The 26933-nt window shown below is 44.6% G+C and overlaps 1 protein-coding gene across 23 annotated transcripts in view; it reads left to right on the top strand.

Moving 5' to 3' along the window:
- The window catches only part of TRPM3 (transient receptor potential cation channel subfamily M member 3), a 559493-nt gene that overhangs the window by 476111 nt on the left and 56449 nt on the right, over positions 1-26933 (top strand). For 20 of the 23 annotated variants that reach the window (XM_003782940.1, XM_003782943.1, XM_003782941.1 and 17 more), the window contains 5 exons: positions 1616-1783; positions 6317-6457; positions 12896-13024; positions 18219-18470; positions 24754-24928. In XM_003782940.1, the coding sequence (XP_003782988.1) occupies positions 1616-1783; positions 6317-6457; positions 12896-13024; positions 18219-18470; positions 24754-24928 (865 nt within the window). Of the gene's footprint in view, positions 1-1615; positions 1784-6316; positions 6458-12895; positions 13025-18218; positions 18471-24753; positions 24965-26933 lie in introns of all 23 variants that reach the window. The other 3 variants (XM_012813884.1, XM_012813878.1, XM_023508504.1) reach the window with 1 other exon arrangement.

Genomic DNA, 26933 nt, shown 5'->3' with positions numbered 1-26933 from the left:
AGTTACCCTTTGTGTATGTGTGGTAAGATCTACTCTCCCGGTAAATTTTTAGTATACAATACAATATTATAACTATAGTCTTCTATAGTTACAGATCTCTATTGTACTTACCCTACCAATCTCCAACTTTGTGCCCTTTGACCTACATTTCCTCCCTCCCCACCCCCAGCCCCCAGTTTTCCGGCCCACCATGCCTCCTCCCACCCCACTCTTCCTGTTGGCTCCTGGCCCAGGGTCACAGAAGGGTTCTGTACAGTGAGTCATGGACACTCTGCAGCTAATGACCGCCAAGCCTGGCCTCAGGCAGGGAGCCAAGCCCTCTCTCAGCTCTGATACAGGGTGTAATGTCCCCCAAAAGCTGCCAGCATGCTACCTGAGCCTTCCCAGGCCTGCCAGGCACCCAGAATTCAGGGTCATCACTGTCCTTTTCCTCTGATCTGCTCTTGAGTCCCTGTGGGCAGTCAAGCACAGGCTGTCTCTGCCTCACTATTTGAAGATCATTTTTTTCCCCCGAAAGCTTTTTTTAGCCCTTCAGGATCTCTCTCAGCCCCTCACCTTGGAGCAGCTTCTTCAGGGAGATTAAACTTTGGAAGCTTCGTACCCCAGTGTCATTTTAGGCTGGAGAGATGAAGTGCGTGATGACTAGGGGACCACAAGATAGATGTCAGTATTATCGTTCAGAATTGCACTTGCTCCCCAACAATGCAGAATGAGATTGCCCTACCTGGGAAGGGCCTCTGTATTTAGTAACCTCACATAGAGATTTACACAAGATGTTAAGACCTGAGAGAAATTCAGTGCTGGCCCCTCCTGGGGCATTCGTCCAAGGGCATCCTCTTGGTGCCTACAGAGCCCACTAGGGTGTGGACAAGCTGTTTGTAAGTGCTGCCAACATACGCACATGGTGGCAAGTTGGAGAACTTGAGTGTCAGACCTCTTATGTGTGCTTCTGTTGCATTGTGGGGATTACTCTAACACGAATAAGGTGCTATACTACATGTACTCTCTCAAGGTCAGCTTACAACAGTATTTTTTAACAGACATAATCAGATAATACAGAGACAACCCACTTGACACATAAGCAACTGCCAATGGATGTATGTATGAACTAATTTCAATCAAAATCAAGTGCTGTCCAATGGCTAAGTGGAAATCTGAATTCTCTCCCACTCTTGTCCTGAATGGAGCCTCTCTTTTTCCTTAGTTTCCTCCATACAAAGTGAGTTTTAATTGGGTAAAGTGTACTAGGTAAAATGCTTTTTTTTTTTTTTTTTTGCCAGGGCTGGGTTTGAACCCACCACCTCTGGCATATGGGGCCGGCACCCTACTCCTTTGAGCCACAGGCACCACCCAAGGTGAAATGCTTTCTTCCCCCCACAATTCAAGTGAACTACCATGCAAAATACTATCCCCTAAGAGACAAAGTGACCCTGTTGGCAGTAATGTGTTTAGGTAGTCAGCTGTCCAGGTCAGGCCCCCCACAGAGCATACAACACCCGTGGGCGCGTCATATACACTCTGGAACACCATGCCCCAGGCCCTCTGATTCTAAGCAGTCACCCTAATCTTAATCCTTTAAATGTGATTATTATTATTATCATTATTATTACTTTAGGTAATTCTGGGAATTCTACTTCCTCCTTCAATTCTCAGCTTGGAGTTCAAGAACAAAGACGACATGCCCTATATGACTCAGGCCCAGGAAATCCATCTCCAAGAGAAGGAACCAGAAGAACCAGAGAAGCCCACAAAAGAAAAAGAGGAAGAGGACATGGAACTGACGGTAAGAAAGCACAACCCAGTCCTCATCCGTGGGAGACTCACTAATCTGCCTGTCCTGCTGATGAGAGCTTTGTGGTCCGGTGTCTGCTCCTTAGCCCCCGCTGTGTTTAATCACGGGGTGCTTTCATTTAAGTGTTGAGACCAGGGTATAATAAAAGTGTTCCCTTTCTGTCTAAATATAGCATGATTATCCTAGGGTCCAACTGTATGTGAAATCTTCCAGCCAGCCAATGGTGCAGGACAAACCCACATAAGTCAAAAGCAAGACACCCTACACTTTCCCAAAAAATCAAAGTATTATGAATATCCAGGTAATGTGTCTGTCTTAGCACCTGAAGAGAGAAAATCCATGATTCCGGAGCAGCCAGCTTCCCTGAGCTGGAACTGTTCTGCTGATCAGAAGCTGAGCCTGTATCTGTCTTCGGGGTCAGGCTCACAATGGCAGCACTAATTGAATTTTGAGGTTTGTATGGAAAGCTTTTATTAGCTCTTCCTGGTATAATTATAGAGCATGGATGCTTTGTTCTGCAGAGGGAAGGGGGCAGCTGGGCCTGGGACGGCTACCCGCAACTCCCGCCTGAACAGCGTGACTGCCACTGGCTCCTTTCCAAAGGCTAAAAATACCATGCACTATTAAAGGGACATACAGGGCTTGAAAGCTTGGGAGCTGTCAAGCAGCAGCCCCTAAGGACTTTCCTGATGTGCCTCACACCCCCCAGCACCACCCTGGTTGATGACTGTTGCTGTAGTGACCCATAAGAAGATATAAGGGGAGAAAACAAAAAAGGCTCGGGTGACAAAAAGCCTTTGCATTCTTATCCTAGTGGGACCACTGTATGAATTGTTTTTCCTACAGATAAACAATATTTCTTTCCAGTGGGCCCTTTCTAAACATCTGTTTCCCGTCCAATCCTGACTCACTGAATTGAAAGCCAACATTTGTTTCAGCTTCAGGATCCTCATAAAAACCTGCGGAGGAGTGCACTCAGCTCTGTTTTCTCTAACAATCTTGCCCTAATTTTGGCCTCTTGGATGGGATAAGGCATTTTAATCATTAGTAGATCATTGGTAGTAATAATCCCAAATCTTCATTGAATATTCCAGCAGAATGTGTGCTCTAGAGCCAGAATCCTATTCCCTTCCCAGTGAGTAGGGCTATAACCTCTAACATGGGAATGACATTGTCTACCTCACAGGTGGTATGTATCACTTAAAATGTATGCATGTAGACTACTTAGATTGGCAAATGGCACACCCAGAAACTTTGATAAATATGCATTAATATTGTTATGACAGTGCTATAGCACTTATTCATGGAATTTTCACAACAGTCCTATGAGGTGGGCACTATTATTAATATACCCATTTTACAGATGAGGAAGCTGGGATTCAGAGAGGTTAAATTGTCCAAGTTTGCTTAGCCAATTAATTGCAAGGCTGAATTTAGAACCTGGACGTACGGATTCTGTTGTCCATGCTTTTAGCCCATGGGTTAAGAAAGAGGGAGAATTTCTCCCTATTCTCAAATGTGGGTGCTCAGCTGGTTTGGTCCACCATGCAGCAAAGTGAATCCAAAGTGATACCCAGGCCTCCTATGTCAAGTGTGCTGGGGCCTTGACATTAGCACACATTCTAGAAAGACAGCCAAAAGCTGAATCAGGACTGTCTCAGGTCGGGTTTCAAGGAAGAAAGAAAAGGGAGGTAGTGGCTTTGTGGACCTGATCCTTCAAGAAGCCACAATAGAAGATGCATCTCAGCTGTGCCTGGTGACTCATACCTCTCATCTTAGCACTCTGGGAGGCCAAGGCTGATGGATCCCTTGACCTCAGGAGTTCAAGGCTAGCCTCAGTAAGAGTGAGACCCTGTCTCTACTAAGAATAGAAAAGTTAGCTGGGTGTTATGGTGGTACCTTTAGTCCCAGCTGCCTGTGAAACTGAGACAGGAAGATTGCTTGAGCCCACAAGGTTGAGGCTGACGCCACAGCAGTCTAGCCTGAGGCAACAGAATGAGAGTCTGTCTCAAAAAAAAATCAGATGCATCCCTAGACTATTAGCAAAGTCTGCTTAAAAGAGAATAGGTCCTAGTGTTGTTCACTGAGAACCAGCTACCCCGCAATCACAGTACTGCCAAAGCTGGTTCTCCACAGTCAGGGACAGCAGGGAGGAGGGGAAAGGAAGGAAGGGAAGTGTGGGCTGGCGGCTCCGGATTAGACAGCAGCTGCCTTGCTATCCAGGGCAGCCTCCTTTGACTCTGATGGCGAGTTTTGTCGCTGCTCAGCCACTGCTCAGCAAGCTCGCCCCCTCTCCCCGGGACAGGATTGGAGACTGCGCCCCACTGGCACTGTCTTTCCTTTCACGGGATTGACATTTCAGGTTCTGTGCTAAACTAATACATCCTCTTTGAGGATGGGACCCTTTCCTGTGGCCCTTCTACAATGATACATAAAAATACCAACCCCCGTTCACTCCATTTTTGTGGCCTTAGTAGTTGAGTTCACCTCGAAATCCTTCTCAGCTTTGACGGCTGTGTCCAGCCAGCAAAGATTCTGAAACCGCTCTGTGGGGTTTCGTCTGTGTTTGACTCTGTTAAATTCTGCTGCAAGGAATATCAAAGGAAATATTTGACTCCAGGAAAAAGAAATCAGCAAAATCACAAGTTAAGCTGCTTAGGCTGGAATTAATGAGATGTCAGAAATTCAAACCCATGAAAGACAAGCCTTTTACACATGCATTCATGTTGGAATATATCTAAATACTAAAGGCAAAGCAGGTGGTGGGTTTTGTTGTTTTGCTCACATGGCCAGACAAATGTCTCCACCCTGCACTTTGCCTAATAAAGTTCTAACAAGTCCATAGACAGCGGGCAAGGCTAGGGGTCTGCTGGGAAAGCCACGGTTCATTGAGGTTACCCCATGACCCTCTCACCAAGATGTCTAAAAACCTTCGAGGTGTCTTTACTCTCATCTCCTTGTGTCACCAAAAGGCATTGTATTTGTCAAGCATAGAAATAAGAACACAAGCAGGACAACTGTGTTATGTAAATTATAGGAGGCCAAATATCAGGTAACCTCAGAGCTTCTTGAGGTCAGCAACCAATATTTATAGAGTTTTATTGCTGTCCCTGTGCTATATCTGTCATGAAGATGGCCTCAGCTGTCTGATCAGCATAAACACTTGGTAGGCCTTGGAATGGAACCTCACCTACCCATTAACTCAAGATATTTCTCTAGGCAGGTGGTCCACGAAGGAATGGAAGTTACCTTCTCCAGACATCCTACTGGTTACAAGGAAGTCAGTAGCTGAGTAAAGTGGTTATTAGAGGTGATGATCCAGGTAGTTGAAGCTAACACTTGTATATTTTTAGGTAAGATGGTGTGGAAAAATAGTCATCTAGTGGTTATCTTTATTTTCAACTTCAAATCAGATTGTTTCTATGATTTGATCTCTCAAGTCTGACAGTCATATTCCCAGTAATCCGTCTTATCACCAAACTTGTCAGTCCTGACAAGTTAGACAATTTTACCCTGTTCTCACATTTAATAAAAATCTCTAGACTCTGTGGAACTAGTCTTGTCTTAGAACAATATTGAAAAATTAAGGCAAAATGCTGTTGTAGAGTCTAATAAAATATTCTTTTATAGTGAGAGATTTCAACTAGATCATTTTAGTCAAGTATCCAAGAAGATCTCAGTTCACGGAGGTTTACTGAGCACTTATTAAGTGCCAGATGCTAATTAATTTGTAGGCCAACTCGATAGCAGGTGCTTTATTACCCCATTTTATAGTTTAAAAAAGAAACTAAAACTCAAAGATGTTAAAACTGTGTCCCTGGGGCCACCATTTATCAGTGTCCAAGTTAGGCCTCAGGCCCCCATCTGAGGGACACGATACCTGGAACTCTCTCCCACTAGGATCTTTAGATGTCTTTGAGGCATCCTGTCACTTGCAACCCAGCCAGGCAGGTGTCTGCCTTCCCTCGAGTCCTGCTTTTTTTGCAATTAGGTTTTACCGGATTTGAAATCTGGGAGCCAAGACACATGCCTAAGAGTTGGAGGACATCTTTAACCTAATTAAGTTTTAAGCACTTCAGATGATTCATCTCTTGACTACTCACAACCCTTAGATAAATTAGGTATTCTGGTCCAAATTACTCTGACTTAGCATGGGTAGAGACAGACTTGAATCCCTATCTAGCCGATTTCATGATGTGTAGGGGGAGAGAGGGTAGGGAAGGACAGGGGGTGGGAGCCTGGCCTTGCTGGGCTACACACTTCCTCTGGGTATCTCCTGTCACCCACATCTTCCAGAAACCTAAGGGTGGAAGCAAAGAGAATAGTCAAGAAATACCTTCAAGGCCTTCCACCTAAACCAAAGGGGAGACACAGATTATGTGTGCAATACAAATGCACATTTAAGGAAGGCACAACCTCTAAATCTCGTTTCATGAGCACCCTTCCCTCATCTATAAAACGAGCACATTGCACTTCATGCCCTCCAGAGCCCTGCTGTGATGGTGTCACGTCTCTCCACTGTAGGCAATGCTGGGACGAAACAACGGGGAGTCATCCAGGAAGAAGGATGAAGAGGAAGTTCAGAGCAGGCACCGGTTAATCCCCCTGGGCAGAAAAATCTACGAATTCTACAACGCACCCATCGTGAAGTTCTGGTTCTACACGGTAAGCAACTTTCCTTTTCTCCGTCCTAGCGGATGGGCACAAGGAGCCGACATCCATTTCTCATGCACCTGTGTGGGTTTCTCTGCAGGTCGTAACATGAGTCCTCACAGGCAGGCAGGAGTGCTCCGTGACCTTGCTTTTTCAATAGCTTTGCAAGATTTGTGGAGTTAGGAAGCTAAGTTGGGAAACTTCCACAGGCTACATTTCTCCACCTCTCACAAAATAAAGGAAATGGTAAAAGAGAGAACTAACAGAAATAGAGGTGAGAGGAGTATGAGTCTAGTTAGCAGGAAAGTAGATGTCCTTTTTCAAAACACTTCCTTGTTCTGGAAGGCTGAGTGCTAGATTAGAGCTGCCTCTGTTGTAGATGCCAATTCTGGGTTTATCGTGACATTGGGTGGGTAAGGGCTGAGGAAAATATAAAAAGTAACCCCCTAAAGAAGGTGGTATGTGTGTGTAGCCACTCTCAATCTGATTCTTGCTCTGATACAATTTTTTTTTTTTTTTTTTTTTTTGAGGCAAGGTCTCACTCTGTCACCCAGGCTAGAGTACCAGGGCCCTATCCTAGCTCAGCAACCTCAAACTTTTGGGTTCAAGGGATCCTTCTGGCTCAGCTTCCCTAGTAATTGGGGCTACAGGCATGCACCATCATGCCTGGCCAATTTTTAAAATCGTATTTTCCTGTAGGGATGAGGTCTTGCTCTCTCGTTCAGGCTGCTCTGGCACAATTAACTTACAAACCACAGCAGAAAAAAACTACTGAAGAAACCTATCAGCATGACAGGTCGTGTTCAGTGCACACACCCTCCAAACATTTTCTGCCTACAAAACAATGAGCTGTCCCCCAGATGGCCTCCTAAGACTGGTTCCACAGTTTCTACTTTTCAATGATCCTTCAAGTTTAAGGTGAGCTTTCCGCCCAGGTCGACGCTGCTTCTGTCCAGCCCCAGTGGAACTGGGCCAGATGAAGGATAGTGCATCTGTATTTTTAGCCTTGTCCACCACCAGCTGCGGAGCGGTCATTTGAGTCAGCAACAGGAACATCTGAGTCTGAGGCCACGATGACTCAAATGACCAGCTGAGGTGCCTTTTGTGTCTCCCTGTAGGCTAACATGGAACCCTGGCTTTAAAGCCGAGTTTCTCGACCTCAGCATGGCTGATATTTGGGGCAGGACAATTCCTTATTGTGGGGGCCGCTCCCCACACATAGCACGTTCAGCAGCTTCCTTGGCCTCTGTTGCGGAACATCCTCCACCCCCCAAGTATGACAACCAGAAGGTCTCCAGACATTGCCAAACGTCCCCTCGTGGGATAAAACTGCCACCGGTTGAAAACTATTACTTTGAAGTGTGGTCTCAAAAGAAGATAGGATCTTATGAAAATAAAAATATTATCATATTTTTAGTCAGGCAAAATTCCAACTCTATCAATCTTAAAAAGAGAGAAAAAATCCACCCCTCCCCCTAAAAAAGAAAAACGGAAGCATGCAGAAATGGTTCCTATTTATATATTTTATACAGATCCATATTATTTTTAAATTTGCAGAAAACAGCTTAGTGGTGACAAGCATGGACTTTGAAATCCAACAGCCGGGGTGGGAATCCCATCTGTGCCTCCGAGTATCGTGTGCCCTCAAGCAAGTTACTTTCCCATTCTGTCCACAGTTTCCGTAAGATGGGGATAATAATAGTACTTACTTGGTAGGATTTAGTGAAGATTAAATGTGTTAAAATATGTAAAGCACTTAGAACAGTGCCTGGACATACAGGCGCAGTGTGAATGTAACTGCCGTTTTCTCCTGGGCTATTCATGTTGCCCAGCAGTGGAGAATCAGTGCTGTGTCCCTCCCTCCGCTCATCAACACTCATAATGCCATTTACTGAGCACCTACTTTGTTCAAGGCAATGTTCTGTGTGCTATAGAAGTACGCTGCATACTCCTAATAACAATTTTATGGAGATAATATTCTCGCTGCCATTCACCATTTTCGCTTCCATCCTCTTACACGACGCTGCCCCGGCTGCCTCGACCTGGACCGGGGTTTGGCAAACAGTAGCCCTCGGGCTGAATCCAGCCCAATGCCTTGGATGGTGGCCTGCCAGCCAAGAATGATTTTTACATTTTTAAAAGGTTGAAAATAAAGTTTTTAAAAGAATATTTCATGACATGTGAAAATTACATAAAATTTAAATCTCTGCATCCATGAATAAATTTTTATTAGAACACAGCCAAACTTGGTTACTTACCCATTGTCCGGCTGCTTTTGTGGTTTCACAGTAGAGTTGATTTATAGCAATAGAGATGCTGGTCCCATAAAACTTTAAAAAATTAACGATCTTGCCATTTGCAGAGAAAGTTTGCAGACTCCTGAAAGCAGGAAAGAAAGCAATAGATATAATAGTACCAATATTTCTAAAACTTTCGTTAGGAACGCAAATTCTTGGCCCCATCATAGACCTTTTGAGGGGTGGGGGCCTAAGTGTCCGTCTCTCTTCTGAGTGATTACCTGGGTTGGCCTCAGTAAACCCAACCAACTGGAACCCCCAGATGTATTCAATGGTGTTTACACAACAATTCTCAGAAATCCACTTCACTTACTGACAAAGCCTAGGCCTCAAAGAAGTGAATTGGGGATGTGGCGTGCCAGTTTTTTACATTGCCAGAGATGGTAAACAATGAAATTCATTTTTAGAATGAAGGTCCCATTTGCTTTGGGTTGCATTCTTTTCTGTAAGAGTATTTCTCGCTCTGATTTCCAGAAGCGTCCCCTTCTACTCTTTCCAGGGTTCTGAAAGACAGGACACACCTCGTTTCCATATACGATCACTTGTCCATCTTAACAAGTTTCCTGAGGGGCAGGTTGGGTCTTCTTCTGTTCCAAGAAAAAAAAGGAGGCAGGGATCCAAATGGCTCCCAGATCCTGTTTGTGCTGAGATCCCATTTCCAGTGTCCAGCTGGAGAGGATTCACACTGAAGATTCAAAGCGGCCTCATGGATCCAGCATGCACCCTGGGTTTCTCACTGCTAGAAAGTCCTTTGTAAGTCCATATACCCCTCTCTGCTCTCTAGAGACAGTAGGGAAAAGCCCAGGAGGAAGTGAGGAAGAGCAAAGCCCTACCAAGGACCCACAGCGGGTTGTGCCAGGCGTCCCTGCCCGCATTTCATCCCTTAGAAAGCACACGTCTTGGCTAATGAAGAATATAGACAAAGAATGTTTATGCAAGTAACATACAAATTCTTATAGGACTGCCACTGAAAAATAAGACTCCTAAGAATATATTTTTGTTCTAAAACTTTGACATTTTACACGGGTTGTTAAAGCTCACAGAATACACATACACAAACACGTGCAATTAAACCAGTAAAGCGTGCCCTGTTAAGAGGATCCATAGCAGGGCTACATGGACGTCATCGAGCCCGGAGATAGGGTGCCTCCAACATCCAGCCAGTCCTGTTGGGCCGTCTGAATGTGTTTAAAGACCTTATTTTCACAACTCATTTTGGGGGGAGTTATCCCAAAATATTATATTGTAGGAAAAGTTCATTAGAGAGTAACCGTGATTTAAAGAACAGGTAAAAGGTATGAAAGTGGAGGAAACATAAACAATGATGAAGATGATTTAAAAAAAAAAAAAAAAGAAGGAATAGGTAACAGAAGATTGAAGGGAAGCAAGGACTGAGGTCAGAGGAGATAAGAGGAATACAGAAGTATCTTGAAAAGGGAGGGAAATATTAGCCCTTCATTGGACCTCTATGGTGTGTTGGGAGATAGACAGACAGATCCCCAGTCCTCCCAAAGGTCCTGCAAGATAAGTAACAATGATCTCCATTTTACAGAATGGAGGCCCAGCCGGGTTAAGTTATTTACACAAGAAGTAAGTTCCACACAGCTAGGAAGTATGTGAGCCAGGATTAAAATCTATGCCCACTCTCCCTCCGCCACACACTAGACCTCCATTCAGAGAACAGGTGCAAGTTAAGAGTTATCAAGTACTAAGATACAGAGATTCCAGAAGAGGGGTGTGTGTCACTGGGCCCACCTAGGACAAGAGAAGATAATGCTTTGGAATGTTTTGCAATGAATTGAGTAAAATGATAAAAACAGAGCAGTTAACAAGATTCATTTCAGCTAGAAGCAATGGAATTTGATCCAACAAAGAAAAGGAAGCAACCAGAAAGAGAGGATTTCAAATCAGAAAGAGGCAGAGAGTATATTTTAGAGTTTTAATCATTGAAGTCCTTTTTTTTTTTTTTTTTTTTTTGGCATTCTGTATTCGGGGGCTACAGACTGTAGTGCCAGTGTGTTGTAACGATAAACAGAAACCATATGAACCAAGTTCCATTTTGAACTGATTTTTAAACAATGTCCTACATGCATTTAACTACACTCTTTCACGAGAGGATTTCATGATGTGGTAATGATCTTAAAGACAGGGAAGAGAGGGAACCCGGGCATAGATTAAAATCATAGCCCCAAGTAGGATGGAGAGAAGAGCAATTGCTCCGGTGGAGAGTGAGTCCCCACTGCACATGGGATCTCATTTAATTCCCACATATTTTCATTTTTAAGAGATAAGGAAATTATATGTGCCAACTGTGTCTGCAAATGTGACTGTGTTACAGGGTCTTAGAAATACCTGTGACTCAACTGGGCTCAGTAGCTCACACCTCTAATCCCAGCTCTCTGGGAGGCTGAGGTGGGTGGCTCATTTGAGCTCAGGAGTTCAAGACCGGCCTGAACAAGTGCAAGACCCCATCTCTACTAAAAATAGAAAAACCAACCAGAGGAGGTGGCAGGCATCTGTATCCCAGCTACTCCAGAGGCCAAAGCAAGAGAATTGCTTGAGCCCAAGAGTTTGTGGTTGCTGCAAGCTATGATGCCACGGCACTACTCAGGTCAACAGAATGAGATTCTGTCTCAAATAAAAAGAGAGGGAAATACCTGTGACTCCTATTAGGAATCTATTTACTCATTTATCAAAAGCAAGAAGGGAAACAAAAGAAAGAATAGGAGGGAAGGAGGGAGGGACAGAGAGGGCCCTGCCAGTAGAGGAAGCAGCACCTTTCTCCATCTGGCCATGTCTCCCGCTGGCTGCAGCTTCCTCCACCTTCTAAGCTGTCCTCCTAGCTCCAAGGTCACACAGTACCTCCAGAACCCTCAAGGCCTCAATCCTTCCGCCCACACTGTGTCCTAGTCTTTACTATACCACTCTGAGGAGTACAGAAAATTTGAATAAGCTCTCTCTTAGTTTCAACCCATGGCCCCTGAGGCCCCTCAGGTCAGTAGGTGCCTTATTCCACTTGAGGCATTGCCTGGAGAGGATTTAGCTGACCTGCCATTTCCCCGAGGGCGAGTTTTCTCTCACCACTCCTCAGCCTCTCATGCATGAGCCTCTGCATGCTTCCTACCCTCCGCTCACCTTGACACAACAGAATCTTCCAGTGTGTCACCAAACCTGACCCCTGAGAAGTTTCTGCGGACATCCAGCAATTTGTTACATCAGGATTCGACCTCAAGGTGCTAGAGCCACGTGAGGACTGAACCCCCCTTCAATCCCAACAGGCCACACAGACCCATTCCTTTGTATAAATTGTGTCATCTTCCCTTGTTTTGAAAGAAACGCTCCAACTTAGGTAGAGCAGAAAGGTGGTGCGATGAAAACCAGGTAAAACCCGGTCAGGATGCTGACAAGCCCAGCACTTTAAGGTCGTGGGGAAAAGGTAATATTAACTCAGAAGAGAACTAAAGTGGGGCCTCAACATAAAGTATGGGCTATTTTTATGTTGGTTCAAGTTATTACACGTGTCTTCCGCTCCTTCTCATAGACAGTAATTCTGCCTGGCAGTCATGAGGCAAAAATCCACTGTGCTGTCCTAGTTTAAGAACCTGAAGTCCATGCCTGAGCAAGAGCAGCCACTGCCAGATGCAGTTCCCCTCTCAGCCAGGAAGACACACACAAAAAATAGGTAACTGCAAAACAAAATAATGCATCGTGACACATAGGCACAAATCGCCAGGATGCACTTTGACATATTTAAGGGCCAACAGAAAGATTGCTTATTAAATTCTGGCAACTCCTGCACAGCCTCTGTGAGTTGAACACCCGAGAGACTGGAGCACACTGGTCAACCTACAGAGGTGGTCAACATACGGAACTAGGCCTCCTGTACTGAGACGGACCTGGGGTGCACATCCAGCCGGTGATGATTCCATCCACTGCAAGAGGTGGTCAGTGTAGAGAGGTGGTCAACAGTGGAGGGTCGACTGTGTCACAGTCTTTTCTAATTCTTTTGCTGGTTTAGAACATGTAAGTTCCTTGTGCCGTGAATGCTGTGTCCCACGCAGGGACCTCGTTCTAGGCTGCGCGGCAGTGGCCCTGCCCGAGGCCGGGCTCGGGGACCTCCGCAGCCAGAGCCCTGTCCTGTGTTTCCCCACAGCTGGCCTACATCGGATACCTCATGCTCTTCAACTACATCGTGCTGGTGAAGATGGAGCGATGGCCCTCCACCCAGGAATGGATCGTCATCTCCTATATTTTCACACTGGGAATAGAAAAGATGAGAGAGGTAATTGCTTTTGTAAAAGAAGACATAGGAGAAAGACGGTGGTTAGTTATATTTGTGGGTGGAGGGGATGGGGGAGTCCTGGGATCCAAATTAAGCCAGAAACTATTTTGTTTAACGCCGCCCCAGGGCTGCCGCTGTTCCTCCTTTGACAAACCCCGGGAGGCTTCCCAGTGTGCCGGTTATAGGGTTGTCATCCCCAAAGTGCTTAGGGTTTCTAGCCTATTTTCTGCTGACAGAGCTTTTGCGCTCCCTGCGCCCCAAGAAACCCTTCAGTTGCCTCTGGTGCCATATACGCCTCTCTGTACTCAGGCCTACCAACAAGACTTTCTAAATTTTGCCACGTATAACTCCCATTTCAGCCCCTTACTCTGGGTGTCTTTGGACACAGCGTGCCTGTGAATCTCCAGACTGTTTCAGCAGCTCCAGAAGCAGCTCCACTTTCATTCATTTATTTAATTTATTCTACGTTCATTTTTCCTTCTCCACACTCAGCCACGTACCTGCTGGACGTCAGCCACTCCACCAGCCTTAGGGATCACCAGGGTGAACTGAGCACAGTTCCTGCCATTTAGGTTGAAGGTCCAGGGTCCCTCTTTTCTCCCTTATTCCCTGTGGCCAAAAAGGAGCCATCAGAACGCCACCCCTCGATAATTTAGCGGAAATGGAAGCTAACCTCAGGGGCCCATCACGTTCAGAGCCGCTCAAGTGGATGTGATCAAGCCGAAGTCCACAAGAGGGCGCTGCAGCCCTGCTCAATGCTCTCTGCAAACCTATTTCAGGAGAGAAAACCATCCGGAAGGCAGGCTGGTGCTTTCCTCTGCATTTTCCTCCGAGCTGCAGTCAACAACAGGTCAGGTCCTTTCCAGAGGTGATCCTGGTCAAGTCCACTGCACCTCTGAGAGGGCAGAACAGCCCTCCTTCCTGTGTGTACTACAGTGGGTAGGAAAATACCCCAGGCACCAGAGGAAAGGATTCCTACAAATTCACCTTTGCCTTCATTACTAAGACAGGTTAGACCCTGGAAAGGGTTTCTCAGCTCTGGAATGATTTCCTTCAGAGAAAAGATGCAGGATCTATTTGATGCAATTGTATTAGAATCATAAAAAAAAAAAAATCCTTATTTTTTTCTTTGGGACAGAGTCTCCCTTTATTGAAAAAAAAAATTACCATTTTGAGCCCTCTCTTGAGTTTTTAAACTATTTGGGGAATATTTTTATTCTAACAAGCATCTCCCCATCCTGAGAACTAGCCCACTTCATCAGGAACAGGACTTGTAAAAACATACAGACACGAAGCGTCGTGCCCTGCTCCACTCGCCACTTACCCCGCAGTCTCCCCACTCATGGGGCCTTTTCTTCTTGACCCGTATTGCGGATTTCCCATTTGTAAACTGAAAAACAGTCATAACTTTGTTTTGGTCTTTGTGTAGCTCTCTGAGAACTGAGGCTGCCACTGCTGGGGGCCCCGTGCTATCCGGTGCCAGCTGGCACTCTTGTGATTTAACGCCCAGACGCATATTCCTTCCCCCTGATAAGCAGCAAAGGGAAAGACTCGAGCGGGGAGATTGGAGTCTCTCCAGGGACTAGCCTGGGAGACGACAGGGAGCAGTCTGTACTCCCTGGACTGTTCTGGGGGAGGCTGCCAAGCAGGCGGCCTGCCAGGAGCCTCGAGGCCCGGTATCCATTTCTCCTGAGGCTGCATCTACTAGCAGAGAGGGCAGGGTCAGGAAGGGGTCAGCCCAGGAGTCCTTGCTCCCGAGGTAGCCGTGGGAGTGAAGTGGTGACCACTAGAGTGTCTGACCTTTTCTTCTGGGGCCCAGTGAGGTGGCTCCCTGACCCCTGTGTCCCAGGCCTGAACTCACGGAAGAGATGCTCGACTACCAGGGGGCGAGGACCGCACGGGCTGCGTCACCCGCAGGCCCTCGGGTCAGACGCAAGATCCCGGAAACGTGGGGAAGTCTGCGTGCTTCCGGCCCTCCCAGGGACACACAGGGAGGCCTGTGGTTTCCCTGCTGTCGCCATTCCCAGCTCCACATACTTCTACTTGTAGTCACCAGAGCAAGCAGCAGTAATCCCCTAATAGCATGTGCTGTTTACAGCCTGCGTCAGCAGACGGGACCTCATCTGGATCGCCTCCCGCACCTCTGAGGTCCATGGCGTGCTATGATGACATCCCCACTTTACACATCTGGGAACTAAGACTCAGAGGGATTAAGCAATTTTTCCATATCCCACAGCTAGAAAGGACAGCTAAGCAGGAAACCTGACAGGTCCATTTCTAGATTCTCTGCTCTTTCCGTTACCACCATGGTGCTCCTGGGTGTCCTGGGTTCTAAGACAGGTGTCTAAGGGCTGATTCAGGAGGGGAAGGCTGGCATGTCGGGGGGACTCAACCTTCTCCTGTGCTTCACCCCAAACTGCTCTCCTTGTGTCTCTTTTTGTATCGCTGAGACTTCACAAATTTTTTTTCACTATTTAAAAATTATACCATGGTTAGCAGTTCTAGGAAAGTCTGAGCCAAGGGATAGCAACATTCAGGCATTGTTCATAACCCAAGCCCCATACACACATGCAGATCTTTGCTCAGTTAACATGGAGCTGGGGGTGAGGAACCTTTAGTAGCTGTGCAAGTTGCTGGTGGGTAGGATGGTAGCTCTCAGCCTGTAGCCAGCACAACCTAGGAACATGTTAGAAATGTCAATCCTCCAGCCCACCCTGCTGCTGAAGCAGAGACCCCAGGGTGTCTGCATTGCACCCAGCCCTCAAGGTGACTCTGGCGCACACTAAGATTTAAGAAACCCAGGGTTAGAGCTTAGCATGGAGACATCAAAGGATGAAAACTAAGGCTCCAGTTGGCTCCAGGTACCTTCCTCATGCTTTCAAACCCTAGCCCTGACTTACTAAATCTTACCTTCCTTAGTATTTAGATTAGGGGTCCTCAAACTTTTTAAATAGGGAGCCAGTTCACTGTCCCTCAGACCGTTGGAGGGCCGGACTGTGGGCCCCGGGATGAGTCGGCTGCTAAGCAGGACAGGCAGCAGCGGCAAAAACACCCGGAGGGCTGGATAAATGTCCTAGGTGGGCTGCATGTGGCCTGCGGGCCGTAGTTTGAGGACGCCTGATTTAGATGAAGGTAAAACCATTCTAATGAAATGAGGATTCAAACAAACAACTGCAGACAGACCTTTCCCCATCTGTTCTTGCCTCTCCTTGGAGAGGTCCTGAGTATGGGGAAGGACAGTCATGTTTGAAGAGATGGAACCCCCATGTGCAAACACAAGGGATTTGGGTCGGTGGCCCTGGTATACAGCCTCCCCAAACTGGGGTCCCGACTCTTCATATCCTGTAGTAGACTATGGGGCAGGGTGGGTGCCACTCCTGTTGCCCCATTGTGTATTTCATAGGTCCAAGCATGGCAGCCTCTCCAGGTTTAAGGCAAATTGAGAGTCCCACACAGCAGTTAGGATATGCGAGGACTAGAGCATGGCTGTCAGGTGCAATCTTTATAATAGTCAGTCAGGTGACAGAAATCTATTGAGTGTCTGTGGTATACAAAGAGTTTATAATACAGGGGAGTTTATAATCCAGGAGAGGGAAAGAAGAATGAATGGATGGGCAGACATACATACGCATTCATACATACCTACCTGTACACACACACACAGATATTTTCATACAATGGCAAAAACTTTGAAAAATTAAATGGGGTAGGAACGTATTAGAGATTATCTTGGGAACCTACAGACAACTATACACACAGCTAGGGGCCAAGGGAGGCCTTCCTAAGAAGGAAGGCTATTTGATCAGAGATCTTGAGGGTGAAGAGAAGCCAGATATAAATCTGGAAGAAGATAGTGCCCGACAGAAGGAACAAGTGCAAATAGCCTAAGCATAGAATAAACGTGTTATGCTTAAGAGCAGGTGACTGTGGCTGCAGGGTGGAGAGTGAGGGAGATTATGGTAGGCTGTGAAATGAGGCCAGGGTAAGGGGTTTGGACTCTTTTCCATTTGTATTTTTGGTTTTTTCTTTGTTCATTCATTTTAGAGACAGGGTTTAGCTCTGTCGCCTAGGCTGGAGTGCAGTGGCGCACTCATAGCTCACTGTAGCCTCTGACTCCTGGGCTCCCCCACCCTCCTGAACGAGTCTCCCCCACCCTCCTGAGCACTGGCCTGCAGGTTGTTTTCTATTTGTAATGGAAGTCAACAGAAAATTGAAATATGCAGTTATCATAATTTACTTTAGTTTCTGTTGTTGTTCCCTTGTCTCTCAAGTCTCTCCATTTTTTTTAAATCGAGGTATCATTTACCTGTAACAAAATCTACAACTCCTAAAGGCACAGCTTAATGAGTTTTCATCTGTGCATACAACCGTATAATCACCATCCAGACCATGGCTTAGGTTTTTAAAAATTATTCTGTGGGCTGCCCAGAGAATAGGATGGTCCTGAAACAGAGGCAATAATGACAGTGCGGGGAGACTGCTTAGAATAGGATGGCAGCCGTGGGGTTGGCGAGAAGAGGCTGGTTAGGTTGCATGGAGAAGTGGAGGTGGTACAACTTGTTGATGGCAGAGGATGGGGATGTGAAAGAGAGAGAAATAGATTCTTCCCTACCCAGTACCTCATCAACTCAACATGGTAAGTGGTGCTGTTTACTGGGTAGGGAGGGGGAGGAAGACTTCAGAGAAGATTTGTAGTGTTTTCGGATTCAGTAATGTTATAGCAAATCCCTAGCAGAAGTGTCCATCCTTTTGGCTTCTCTGCACCACATCGGAAGAAGAGTTGTCTCAGGTCACACATTAAATACACAAGTACTAACGAAAGCTGATGAGCAAAAAAAAAAGAGCTTTGTGCATAATTTGCATGGTATCTACCACCACCAATAAGAAAAAAGCCTCCACGTAATTTATATGCAGCCTGTAGGCCATGGGCCATGGACACCCAATCCATGGCCTACGGGCTGCATGTTCTTTTAGAGTCATAGAATTAAAATTATTGCTCATCTCCACTCTGTAACATTTGCATCTGGATTGCCTAAGCTTAGCTCACTTGGACATCCACCGCATGAAAGTATTCAAGTAGACACAGGTAGACAAAGCCAGTGATTTATGCAGCTGGCAAACCAAGCCTCTTCCATGTGGGCTGAAAATACAGACAAAAACCAGACCTAACCCCACTGTCCTTCCTGCCTTGTAGATTCTGATGTCGGAGCCGGGAAAACTGCTACAGAAAGTGAAGGTGTGGCTGCAGGAGTACTGGAACGTCACAGACCTCATTGCCATCCTCCTGTTCTCCGTGGGGATGATCCTCCGGCTCCAAGACCAGCCCTTCAGGAGCGACGGCAGGGTCATCTACTGCGTGAACATCATTTATTGGTACATCCGTCTGCTAGACATCTTTGGCGTGAACAAGTATCTGGGCCCATATGTAATGATGATCGGAAAAATGGTAAGCAGGGTCCTCTGATCCCATGTTTTAAGCTCTCAGGGGAGAAGTGGTGATAATAGGAAGAGAGCAATGATTCATATGGACCTACCATCAAGGTCCAAATGAGTTGCCCCCAGGGGTGTTTTAGTTTGTAAGCTCCTTACGAGTGTTTGGGCATTTGACTACTTCATATACAAAAGTGGGAGATTTAATAATCAGCCACTCATTCATTAACTGAAAAATACGTGCATGTTATCTATTTTGCTTTACTTACTGGACTTGAAGTTGGGTATGTGAGTACAGAGATGTTCTTTGCAGGCGGTTGAAGTTGTGACAAAGAGAGAGACAGAGAGAGAAGCCGTCACCGTGTAAGAATGCCGCGTTAGAGATCTGCACAAAATACATCAGGGGCCTGGAAGAGACAGGGCAGGTCGGGAAAGGCTTCACACAGAGGCTCCATCTCAGCGGGGAGACCAAAGGGGCTCCACTACAAATCTGTAACGGATTTTTAAGATTTTTTAAAGATCCTGTGTTTCTAAAGGAAGTGCTAGAAAAATGCCTCTCCCTACACACAGTAAAGGAAAGCAGTTTATCTGAGCTGCGCTGAGCTGACTTAGGCCAAGTTCAAACTGAACATTGAGTTCTATTGTCCATGATGTGTTTTGTTTTGTTTTTGTGCTATCAGACAATGATGTCTACTAAGAACTAGGTTCCAGAATGGTGCCCTCGCTTATCTAATTCTTTAAAACTTCTCCCTCCCCCTCCCCATATTCTTAGACTTATCTAATTCTTTAAAAGAGAATCCCAAGTGGCAAGCCCATGTGCGTCCCCACAAATGGCTGAGGGCTCGTTCCAGGGCTCCTTGAGCACACGCAGCTTCCAGACTTTTCCCCTAGGACAGCACCAGTGTGGATCCGGGCACATGTCAGTAAGTTGCTTCCTCTCCTGACTCACCAGAGGAAGAAGCAGAGCCTGAAACCAGAACTGGGTACTTTTTTATCAGTTCCCCCAGTTTTCCAAACGTGCCCCCTGCTTCACCTTTATAAGACATATATGAGAAGTGAAATGCATCCATCCTCCCATGGCAGACGCCTTGGACTGAAAAACCTCTTCCCTGATAACCTCACTTTGCTTTCATGGTATGAGCTATTGAAATCCATCAGTCAATTCCTTCTCATTATCGCTGGTTTTATTACATATATCATCGCTAACTCAATATTTATCAAACATCTGCATGTGTATGTGCAATTCTACCGAAATGAATCTTTGATAACCAAGACTCTTCCTACAAAAGCATTGAAAAATTCATGCAAAGCGGGGAAGAATTGGAATTCAAAATGAACAAGCTCTGAAACCTTCAAACTATTTGAGACTTAGTTACTCGTTCCCAAAGTAGCAATGAATAATAAATGCACATCTTGTAGGATTGTTGTAAGGACGAGAAATAATGCATGTTAAAGTGACCGACAGTCTCTGGCTCGTGGTTTAAGTAATTGATAAATTGTATCTGTTATCATTATCTCCATATTATATTTTCTCAAAATGCAATGAAAAAAAGGTAAAATTAGCATAATTATTCTGCTGTATTCCTAACCCCTTTGTACAAAAGGTTGATATTTATAACCCCGGCATTGTTGAGAGAAAATATCTCCAAACTCATTCTAGAGAGGAAAAATTTAAATTCACAAGTTTGAGTTATTTACTCAGAACTGAGCCTCACTTCAATTGGGGATTTTTTGGCTAGGAAAAAAAATGCATGTCTTTTACTCCATAATACTGCCTGTTACATCATCTTCTTTGGACTTTAACAATGAATTTGAGATTGTGGTGAAAATTCCTCTAAAAACAGAAAATCTCAATTTAGAGTCTATGGGTGAGGCTTAGGAGATAGAATTCATGGACCCTCCTCCCAATTTACATATAAAAATGTGTGGATGTATGAATTTTCTGGACAAAGAAGACAAGTTTTCATGAGATTCTCAAATGTATTCTCAAAGGGACCCAGAGAAAGTGACGGACTATAACATTATTGATATTGTAGGCTGGGTAATTCCTTGTTGTAGGGGCTGTTCTGTGCATCATAGAATATTTAGTAGTGTCCCTGGCCTCTGCCCACCAGCTGTCAGTATCATGAATGTCAGTGTGCTTGTACACACATGGTTGTGACAACAGAAAAGTCTCCACACGCTGCCACATGTCCCCTGGGTGTCAAAATCTCCCTTTGTTGAGAACCAAGACATTAGACACTTACATAATCTGATTGGTTGTTTTTTTTTTCTGACTGTTCTCCTACTTTATTTTAATAAGCAAAATCTGAAAAGACCCAACAAACCCAATATATAACTATTTAAAGTCTGGCTGGCATTTCTATACTTAAAATAACTAAAGTCACAGTAAAGCAGCAAGATAATTTTAAAATCCACACCTCACATTTCAATAATGGCATAATTATCCCCAGTTTTGACTAGAATGAAATCTTAGGAAGGACTGAGCCAGAGGGAAGCATTGCATTTTCTCTACCTCTCCGCTTATGAATGACTTCATCTATCAGTGAAGAATAAGTAGGAAACGAGCCTGTTTGGGGGCTTTGCTTTCTCTTTCATGAGGCTTTTAAGACAATGAGTTCAATAATTAAGTCACTGATCCAGAAGGTAGATAAAATATGCCTATAGAATTTATCAGCGAGCCAGATGGACGGCCAGTCTGGAACCTTTACAAAATGTGCCCAGATGTGTTTATACTGAAAGCCTCTCAACACCGGGGAGTCCCTATTCAGAAGTAAACAACCGAGTAACTCACTGCCCTGTAGTCTAGAGGCAGACAGCTGATAAGATTCCCTAGGCCTACAATTTGAAACTAGTACTATGAGTCTTTGCATTGGGTAAGAACCAGTGCACCAAATGCCTCGCGGCGTGGAAAACCTGCCTCTCCACTTCGATTCCAACTGATCCGCAGTTCCAGGATCACGTAAGGAAATCCTGACCCCTTCCCTTCAGATACCACTTCTTAATGGAACTCTCTAAGCTTAGTACTGAGCTCACTGGTATGATGCAGAACAAAATCCACAGTAAGAATCCCCATCCCTTGCTATGTGCTAGATACGTCAGACATGCCATCGTTATTTCACCCCATGAAATAAGTCTTCATAATTGAATAGATGATTGAATAACAGACACAGCAAGGGACAAGGACAACTCGAACGTCTATCTGACTCCACAGCCTGATCTCATCCCAGCTCTAATAAAGATAATGTCGACATTGACTGAGAACGTACCACATTATCACATCTTATCTTATCTTTTTACCTAACAAATGCAATCAGTGAAACCTGGTTTCTTGTACCCTCAATGAATCCCCAACAATACGTTAAAAAAAAAAAAACATGCATTATTATTATTATATCACCATTTTACAAATAAAAAACAAGATTAGGCAACTATCCCAAGGCCACTTAGCTATCTTTCTTTGTCCTTTTTTCATGGTCAGGAAAGTCTTTATTTTATTTTTGTAACTATGTTTACTTTTTTGTGGATTTTTTTCCCACATAGCTATTTCTACTAGTGAAATCAAAATAAAAACCTAGGTGGTTGACTGAGCACACATGCTTAGCCACTGTATGTATTTTCCTTGTAGAATTCAACTGAAAGATATTTACAAAATAGGGCAGACTCTACTCTCTTTTTTTTTTTTTTTTTTGAGACAGAGCCTCAAGCTGGCCCCCTGGGTAGAGTGCTATGGCATCACAGCTCACAGCAACTTCCAACTCCTGGGCTCAAACGAGTCTCCTGCCTCAGCCTCCCAAGTAGCTGGGACCACAGGCACCCGCCACAACACCCGGCTATTTTTTGGTTGAAGCCGTCGTTGTTATTTGGTGGGCCCAGGTTGGATTTTAAACCACCACCTTAGGTGTATATGGCTGGCGCCTTAGCCACTTGAACCACAGGCCCCAAGCCTGCACTCTCTTAATAGTGAATCAACTAGAAAATTAAACTTCAAAAACAGAGGAAGCCAGCCTCAGTTTTCACTAATAATGTGCTGTTTCTATACTCTGTCATATTTTGGTATTTGTAAGTGCTAAGACTTCTTTGAAATATCTGAAGCTGAGAACGTGGGAAGACTGTGTCTTCTCTTTGATTGTTTTGACCCTTTCCATTGATATCACAATCAATCTGGACAAGAATAATCCTGAGAAATTGAATTAGAATGGCTTCTGTATTTGCTGGCTGAGTTTCCTTAGGTCAAAGCAGCTCCTTAATCCCGTGAGTACACACCTTCCTCGCTCCCCCTTTCTTTCAATCAATGCAAATAAACATAATATGAAGGACCCACGTGTGCTTTCTCATTGACAGAACTTTTTATAAATAAATGATGAAAGAATTTTGCAAAATAAAAAAGAGCAAGAGTGAGGGTGAGAAATAGACCCAGGTCTCCTATAAAACTGTTTCGACACAGCTGGCTTGCTCACTTTAAGGGAGTTCTGAGACCACTAAACTGTGGCAGGAATAACTAATTAAATAGCATATAATTTTAAGGACAATTTGAAAATATGAATGAATGTCAAATTTTGAAATACTCCTGTTTAGTTTCAAAGTCACACAGTACTTGTGTGATACATTTTTTTTTTTTTTTCAGTTTTTGGCCAGGGCCAGATTTGAACCCACTACCTCTGGTATATGGGGCCAGCACCCTACTCCTTTGAGCCACAGGCACCGCCCTTGTGGGATGCATTTTGAAGTTGCCCTGAAACTTGATCAATTGGCCTGAAGTATCTCAAAAGTCCGGTGTCCTAGGCCATACAGGAAGGCTGTAATGTTTGAATTCCAATAACAAGAACCATGGACTGTCCTTCCTTAAAATAATATATTAAAGCTAATTTGAATTCTCCATTGTCACTGGTAAAATTAGCATGTCTTCCCTTGTGGATGGACAGCCCTTTGGGAAGTGTGATATCCAGGAGGAAGTCTTTTTGCAGTGGGTGTTTTGATGCCAGATAGAAAACAATCTTCAACTAGCTCAAGCCTTGGAGGGCCATACTGACCAATAGGAAGGCTGATGGAACTGGGCTTAGGGGCAGCCAAAAGCAAAGAACCAACCACTGTCAGCCTGTGTTCTCTGTGTCCCATGTCTGTGCTTCATTTATTCTAATCAGTTTCCGTAGTGGAGAACTGCGTCTCAGACTCTGCATTTACATCATTACAGAGAAGAAAAGAAAATTTCTCTCTCCCAGTTTTAATTACATTTTTTTAAAAAGGCCAAATAGGATGCTAGTTGGCCTGTCTTGTGTCACCTGCCTGCCTCCTATCTCTCCTGCCAAGGGGAGGAAAACCATGATTAACCTAGCCTGGAAAACATACCTACCTTGTGGCCAAAATAGGTAGAAATTGTTTCTTAAAGAGGGAGGTTCTGGCCAAGAAAAATCAATAGCTACTACATCCTCATCTACTTTGAGTGATAAAAGGAAGGTAATTTGGCATGTGAGAAACAGATCTCCAATAACATATATCATGGAGACAAACAAGGAAGAGAGAGGAAGCGGTAGCCTCGTATTAGAGCGCAGCCTGGAGGGTCTTGTAAACATGTTAAGATGAAAATCCATCATTTCAACAGCACCGGCGCAGATCCGGTGCTTATCCCTTATTAGGCTCCACAGGGCTCCCAGGAAAACATCCTCCACAGCCAACAGGAGACCCTGCAGTCTGAGAGACTGGCTGATGGCTGAACATCATGCAATGGGCTCGGGCCATGGGAAAGAGACAGAAAGTGATGGATATTTGATTGTCCCAGCTTTGTTTACCAGCAGTTATTCTCTTGAGCTTTCCAACTTTTCATTAGCCTTTCAGAACTCAGACAGGGAACTTGCAGCATTGCATTCATTCTTGGAACAGTTCAACTATCTTAATTCCAATTTCTCTAAGCATAAAGAGACATAAAGAGGATGCTTGCCTCCCCCAGGAGCAGAGGAAAAGTCCTGGATCCTCAGAGAGACCCAAGTTTCTATTCTGGTGCCTACGCATAGAATAGACTAGATCCCAGAGATAGTAATGAAACGTGAAAAGGCTGCATTGTGCATGCACTTTAAAAAAAAAATGTTTTTTGAGTTATTGATAAGATTCTCACAAGTCTCACCGGACATTAGTTTTAATAGATCAAGTATCCTCTTATCTGCACATAAGTCCCTGTCTAAACATCTCTTATCAGCTGCCTAGAAAATGGACCTCCTCCAAAGGTCTCCATCAACCTCAGCATTCTTAAGAACGCTCAATCATGGGGGTTTCCTTTTGTCTCTCCCTGTCTCCTCTTCCAGATGATAGACATGATGTACTTTGTCATCATCATGCTGGTGGTGCTGATGAGCTTCGGGGTCGCCAGGCAAGCCATCCTTTTTCCCAACGAGGAGCCATCATGGAAACTGGCCAAGAACATCTTCTATATGCCGTATTGGATGATTTATGGGGAGGTGTTTGCAGACCAGATAGACCGTAAGCAAGTTTATGATTCTCATACACCAAAGTCAGGTATTTAAATTCAATTGGGTTGTGTCTTTTTCAAGTTCATTTGTTTGTTCTCAATAAATGGCTCAAGATAGAGGACCGATTCCTAGCTTTCTATCTTGGAGGAAAAAAAAAAAAAACCCCAAACAACAATTACAGAAGGTGAATATACAATTTTAGCAAAGCAGTCCTCGGGTGTTTCTTTAGGTATGTCGTGTTCTGTGATACAAATCGACATCTGGCATGCCAAATTTGATCCGAAAAAAAGAAAAAATGAACCATTTAAAAAGATCTAAAATTTTGTATGATTCCAAGTCCCAGAGCCATGTGTTGAAATTTTCAGTATCAGGAATATATTGTGTCATTATGACCCACCCCTATCCCAGCCCCCAGCCATTAGAAAATAAGTTTCTTGAGTTTGACTTCAGAACAAATAAACAATTCTCAATTTCGCCATCAGAATTCAAGAGTAAGGGCAAACATCTGCATGGTGTTTTTCTTACCCTGGAAACTATTCTCCAACTCCTTTCCCACTGTCTTAAATTATGTGCCATTGAGACTGATAGGAAACCAATATTCACTGCCTGGAAGTATGGAAAGTGCCTTAGGTCACAAACTGAGTCGCTTACTATAAATGCCAGGAAGAAAAAGAATAGTGTCTATATTATGCAGTGATTCCATGTGGGGAGTGAGTGCCAGCAGGCCCCCAATGTTTCATGCTCTAATAGATGCTGATTCTCTGTAATGAAAACTCCTCTTGCATGGAGTTGGAAGATAGTTATATCCTAAGAATCTGTTCCAGGATTTTATTTGGACCAAATGTTAGGACACACCAGGCATTGGGAAATTTGGGGGGAAAGAAAGCATCATTAAAGAAGCATCTTTCAGTGTGGAGGAGTTGAGTCCCAGGAGCAGCGACTCTTTCTCATTTTCCCTGAGGAGTTTATCTCTGGAAATAACATCCCTCCAACATTGTTGAATTAACATTTTTTGGACATTTTTTGCTGATAGGCCAACCATCTGAGCCCTGGACTGTGGGCCCAGATTAGGGTTATATAACCAGGTATATAGCTATGAAGAGCAGGAGGAGAGACTAGTCAGCTCCCCCCCCCCCATCCATCATCCCTGGCAGGCCTGAGACCAGAAAGCCCCAGAAGGACAAAGCACCAAAGGGTGTGAGTCCTCCGAGCCTGGGACGAGGATGTGGACACTGGCAGCAGGACACATCAGCACATCGTTTTTTCTTACATGATGGATTTTGAACAAATACCCTTTCCTTCTCAAAATTTGTTATCTGAGGCAAGCAAGACTCTTTGGAACACCTAATTGGAACAATGTTTCGTGAGACTTAGCCAACTCACTGAGAAAGAATTCTAACTCCATCTCCTGGTTATGATGTCTTTGGTTGACAATGTGCAGCCTTCCCCAGGATAGTTTTCCAAGGACTGGGAAAATCCTGTGGAGACCCTCCTTTCAAACAGTCCCTAAAGGCAGAACAACACATGAAAAGCCTACCTGTAATCACTCTCCACAGAGATTCAATGTGCTGCTTTTCCCAAAGAAATTGTTTTGCAACTGAGTTACATTATTTTGTCTTTTCTAGTTTTCCTTTCTTCCCCCAAATGAGATTAAGCCCCCACGGGTGTTTTAATAATGCAGTGTATTTGGGGACAGGAGAAGGAGGGAGGCGTAGGTGTGTTTTATCAATGGGATTCTGTCTGTCCCTCTACAAGTGGCCATTTATTGATGTTGTACTATGAACCCAGCCTAGTGCAACAAACACCACCATCTGGCTGAACAAGAGAATTTATTATTGTTCCTTTAAAAGAAGGGCTGATTGTAGTTTAGAACTTGAAAACCCCCGGTGATGAAAGAGAGGTGTATTGTATGAGTGAAATATGAAAATAGATTTCCCACATTGTTAATTAGATCTGTGGTGTTCTAAGTGTGTGCGAATAAATTTCTATGCCAAATCCCTGTACATACCCAACCC

The sequence above is a fragment of the Otolemur garnettii genome, unplaced genomic scaffold (assembly GCF_000181295.1).
Source record: "Otolemur garnettii isolate 467f Iridium unplaced genomic scaffold, OtoGar3 scaffold00006, whole genome shotgun sequence".
NCBI classification, from domain to species: domain Eukaryota; kingdom Metazoa; phylum Chordata; class Mammalia; order Primates; family Galagidae; genus Otolemur; species Otolemur garnettii.
Note: the sequence above shows the minus strand (reverse complement) of the source record. Positions and strands in the feature narration are given on the sequence as shown.